At 42.2% G+C, this 5,281-nt stretch overlaps 1 protein-coding gene across 1 annotated transcript; it reads right to left on the bottom strand.

Annotated features, from left to right (window-relative positions):
* Nucleotides 1-256: 256 nt before the first annotated feature.
* LOC147419583 (pentatricopeptide repeat-containing protein At2g13600-like) lies at nt 257-2,289 on the bottom strand. The gene has a single exon (XM_086505581.1). The coding sequence runs from the start codon at nt 2,135-2,137 to the stop codon at nt 776-778; it is 1,362 nt and encodes a 453-aa protein (XP_086361707.1). The 5' UTR covers nt 2,138-2,289; the 3' UTR covers nt 257-775.
* Between the last annotated feature and the right edge of the window lie 2,992 nt (nt 2,290-5,281).

Consider the following 5,281-nt stretch of genomic DNA (forward strand, 5'->3'; position numbering starts at 1 on the left):
AAATTCTAAGAGAAACGAAATCCAGTTAAGGAGAGCCTCAACCTTAAAAAGTAGATATCTTTTCAGAATTAGTAACACCATCAACATGTTGCAATTGGGGAAAGGATGAGACTAAAGGGGCACACTTGTAAGGCAAAATCTAGCTGAAGCAAAGAAGTTTGGTAGTCTAAAGTCTACATAAAATCTCTACATGTTTTAGAAATGGAATTTCTAAAACATATGAAAATGGAATTTCATATTTTAGACAAGACAGTAAACAAGAAACACACGGTATTTAAACATTTTCAAAATTCCTCAACCATGAACGAATTTCAATTTCAATAACTTGAGCTCCGCTGGGGATCGAGCCCAGGTCTATCCAAACTCCTGCAAACACTCAAAAGATAATACAACTAGTATCCAGAGTTAGTCGCATATTGTACAACCTTATGAAACAAGTAGGATTGAGACTATCACCCATAGAGCTAGTCTAGTATCAATTTTCCTATTCATGCTATATGTACAACTCCCAGCAATATAAACCCCAGGCATGTACAAAATGCGCCACAAAAATGTGCATTGCCTTTCTCTGCTCTTTTGAGAGGCAAAATGTAGTATTTCTTCATCAATGTTGAGTTGTTGGGTTTGAAGGCCAATTCCCTGGCTGAGGAGAAATGCCCGAACATTTGACTAACTATTCATCACTAACTTGTTCTTTATCGCAACAGAGAATAAGAAGCACAGTATTGCTGCTGCAATGATTGCAAGCCATTGCTCTGATATCACTTGTTGGGGGCTACAGCGCATACAAAGAGCAAGAATGCGCACCACCACCATGAGTGTTACTAGTAGAATAAATACCATCCATACAGAAAGGAGCGGCATTTTCAAACTGTAAGACATGTTCAAAGGCCAAGCCCCCAAACTTAACATTGCCCCATTTCTGACAAGCACCAAGTAAAGCAATCCATAAGGGAAAATGTTCACAACTAGGCATTTTTGTAATTGCTGTTATTGCCTTGTCAAAATGCCCTGCACGCCCAAAAAGATCGGCCATAGAGGTATGATGCTCTGCACAGGGGACAATGCCATAGGTTTGGCTCATAGTATCAAAGTACGTTTGGCCCTTCTCGGCTGCTCCTGTGCTGCCACAGGCTTTCAAGATGGAAGCAAATGTCGCAGCATCAGGAGAGAATCCCTTTTGTTGCATTTTGTCGAAACACTCGATTGCTGCTAAGCAATGTCCATGCTGACAGTAACCTCCTATAAGAGCATTCCAAGCAACTACATCCAATCCGGGAAGCTTCTCAAACACTTGCTGCGCTTTGGAAAGCTGGCCGCATTTTACGTACATATCTGCCAATGCGGTGCAAAGCACATTGTCTTTTGCCAGCATCCGATTTCTGAGGATCTCCTCATGTATCTCCGCACCCTTCTTTGTGGCCCCTATGCTGCCACAGGCTTTCAAAATACAGCTAAAGGTTACTGCGTCCGGAGAGAGACCAGACCGTTTCATCCGATCAAAGCAAACAAGTGCCTTATGACCATGCCCATGTTGGCAATATCCTGTGATTAACACAGTCCACGAAATGGCATTGCGAAGAGGAAGCTCATCAAACACTTCTTGTGCTCTTACAAGTTCACCACATTTGACATACATATCCAGCAATGCGGTGCCGAGCACAACACTCCTGTCCAGTAACCCAGCTCTGACCATCTCATCATGTGCCTCTTTGCCCTTCTCAGCGGCTCCAATGCTGCCGCAGGCTTTCAAAAATCCAAGGAATGTGACCATATTGGGGAAGACACCCTCATGTTTCATCTCATCAAAGCAACTGAGTGCTTCTTTACCCAGCCCATGTTGAGCGTAGCCCATGATAAGGGCATTCCAAGATACGGCGTTTCGAACAGGGAGCTCATCAAAAACTCTTCGAGATGTTGCGAGCGCACCACATTTGGCATACATGTTAACAATGGCGCTGCCGACAAAGATGTTCTCGCCAAGAGAGCCCCTTTTGAGAGCAACAGCATGGGCTTGGCATCCCTTGAAGTGGTCCTTTTCTGCAGAGCAAGCCTTCAAGAGGGTAACAAGAGAAATGTCCTCTTGGGCTCTTTGCTGGGCTATGGTGCTCAAGAACGCCCTGCTTCTGTGGATCATGATAGATTTCCATCAAAGAAGGCATCCCCAAAGCATGCTCTCCGCAGGTGAAGGTACCCGTCCAGAAGCTTGAACTGTGGTTCGCCATCTCTACCTCTCAAGGTACTCGCTCGCGCCGTTATTGAAAAATTAAGCATTGTAGTTGAGCTGGATTTTTGCATAACAACTAGGCTAACTAGCACCTCAGGACTACATGCCTTTTGATTGTGACAAGCCATTTTGATGGCATCGAGGGTGCGAAAGTCGGTCTCGAGGAGCGACGTGTTCTCGACCAGCCATGTGGCGGGGGACTTGGCAGCCTGGGCGGGGCGGGTTTGCCCTCTGCTAGATGTAAACCCAAGCAATCGGGGGGGGGAGTGACGTCGTGGTGGGACATAGGGGAGGTGACAAGGCATGCCATAGTGGAGCAAGTGAGGGATATTAAGGGGGGGGTGCCACATCATGCAAATTCAAAAATGCATGATTGGGGGATGCAATTACGAATCTTCGACATGCATGCTCTCGGGCGGGGGGGGGGGGGGGGGGGGGGAGAGGGAATGCACAGTCCAAGCTGCATCCCCATGCGACCATGAGAGCCTCTATTAGGGCTAACCTTTCAACCTACTACTGCTTTCCTTACTTGCCTATTGCCACCTTGAGGGCCCGTATTCTAAGCAACCAATAATGAAAGGACGTTAGATGACGCACTCCGGCTTAGTATTTACATGTTTAGTAAATCCATATGAAAAATTCTAGCATTCTGTTTGTTCTAGCAATATTTAACAAGTGAAAGGGTCACTGTGGATTTCTAAAACAATAAGAAAGTGATAAAATCATTAGGTTGAGTTTAATCAGAATTATATAAGATGAAGCATTGTTCGAAAATGTCTCTTTTATTAAGCGACAGAGTTTCCTCCTTGTAAAGAAGCAAACCGGAAATACTAACAAAAATTTCAAAATTTGTAAGATTTTTGAACTAAGTTCTCACATATTTCATCGGGTTTTTTCCCCCCTTTACCATGGTTTGTTCATATATATGTATGTGTGTATGTATAAAATATATATATATATATATATATATATATAGAGAGAGAGAGAGAGAGAGAGAGAACTTACTAGAATTATGCAAGGTAAAGCTTCACTTTAGCATTCTAAAAGTATAGAATGGACAAGAAGTCAAGCCATGTGAGTCAAGCATTATGAAAATGCAGTTACAAGACCATTAGATAAAAGCATTCTTCAAGACCATCCATAAAGAGATGAATGAGCACTAATTTATACGAGTTTCTCTGAATATTGACACAAGCCATAGATCTCAGTAGGCATTATTGCCTACCTAAATGTTCAAAGTCGTAGCCATTCTCATGAGATGCGCTTTATCTCGTAAGTATCACTAGATGAGGGGCAATCGGAGAGCCAAACTGTGCAAGTCTTTGGTTGCATGCAAGTGCCTAGGCCAGGTGATGGATAGGCCGAAGGGGAGTAGCAACCCACCAAGTGTGTGTGTGTGTGTGTGTGTGTGTGTGTGTGTGTATGCAGTGAATATTGTGCCAAATATTGCAATGTAGATGTAAACACAGGAAGCCATAGTCTATCGAGAGTATGTGTGTATGACGTGTGTGTGCACGTGAGCGTGCGTCCCCTCTCAGGTGTACAGAGTAACGTGATGAAGATGTAGACTAAGTGTAGTCCTAACACAAGAAGATTTAGAAATATTCTCATGTAATAAAACGGAGTCTTCTTCAGTGTTTTTCATACCATGCATAACATCATGAGCTTCTGATCGAGAGGCACCACATACCTAGCTAGGTACGATTGGGGGTATGGAACCACCGCCCCCCCCCCCCACCAGGAAGACATCTACCATATTGGAATGCATACGGAAGTGCTTAATCATTACACACTATAAAAAATATGGGCACATTCATACGGTGGGATACCAAGAGTGGTCCTCATTTTGCCAAACCACACTTAGCCCTAATAATGTGAAAGGGTTATTTTTTCCGTTTAGCTTTAATACTTTCAAGTGATCAAGATATTGGAATGCATACGAAAATCATTATAAACCATAGAGGAGTACATTGCCAATACAAGCAATAGAAATTTCATTCAACAACAGATTAGGCCATATGGGTAGAAATCTTGAGAGAACAACACTTGTAGGCATCATACCAATCATATCCTTATATACTGCCCAATGTGATAGTGTTGCAAGACTTGCAGAAGAAGATTTAGAAAATTTCTCATGTAGGAAAACGGAGTCTTTCTTAGTGTTTTCCATACAATGCATAACATCATGAGCTTCTGCTCGAGAGGCACCGCATACCTAGCTAGGTATGTTGCGCCTCCCTCACAGAAGCTTATGTTGAGGTAAGTCACAATGTGGGAAATATTGTGAGGATTTGTCCAAAACTTTTTGTGTTGATATTCCCACATACGAGACTTTTCTACATCACACAATGTGTATCAAAAATTCAAAGTGTTATAACCAGCATGCGAAGATGAAGAGTGTATGTACGTGGATCACTTGTGTATCAATGATACATATGGCTTGTGGTCAAGCCGGTATATGTTGGTGGTGCATATAATTATTAATCTTGCAACAATTTAGGGTCAACCAATGTAAGATATGTGTGTGTGTGTGTGTGTGTGTGTGTGCGCACGGCCCTCCCAAACTCGACTGTAGGATCAAGAAGGTGGGAAGCAAGGCTCACCAAGTAGAACCCCCCATCAAATGATAAAATTGAAAAAGTATTGTGTGTAAGAGTATGAGCACAATAAATAAAAATGATTTAAAAGGATTCCTCCAGAGCAAAAATAAACGTAGGTATGGTATTTTCAAGTGATACACGAAGTGTGTGTAACCATCGCCTGCCATCGTAAACCCAAAAAATTGGAAGTATGGAGAAAAAGCCCATTGGATGATCATTAGAATGCCACTTGCTAAAATTTACTTGTCAAACTATGAACCATAAACCAACTAAAAAGTGAGTGAATGTTGTATGAAATAAGTTCTTCCATAAACTCCAATTCCAAGGGTTCTTGATTAAATGTCGTGACAAAAATCCTTGATTAGGGTCACGATAAACTAAAAACAACCTATTATTATTCGACTTATTACTTAGGGAAAATTACCAAAATACCCCTCTAATTTGTGGAAATTTC

This window comes from Adiantum capillus-veneris, chromosome 29 (assembly GCF_014529385.1).
Source record: "Adiantum capillus-veneris isolate H3 chromosome 29, ASM1452938v2, whole genome shotgun sequence".
Classification (NCBI taxonomy): Eukaryota; Viridiplantae; Streptophyta; class Polypodiopsida; order Polypodiales; family Pteridaceae; genus Adiantum; species Adiantum capillus-veneris.

What these genes read in the sequence shown, in the direction of transcription:
- LOC147419583 (XM_086505581.1), bottom strand. Translation starts at nt 2,137, where the DNA reads ATGATCCACAGAAGCAGGGCGTTCTTGAGCACCATAGCCCAGCAAAGA.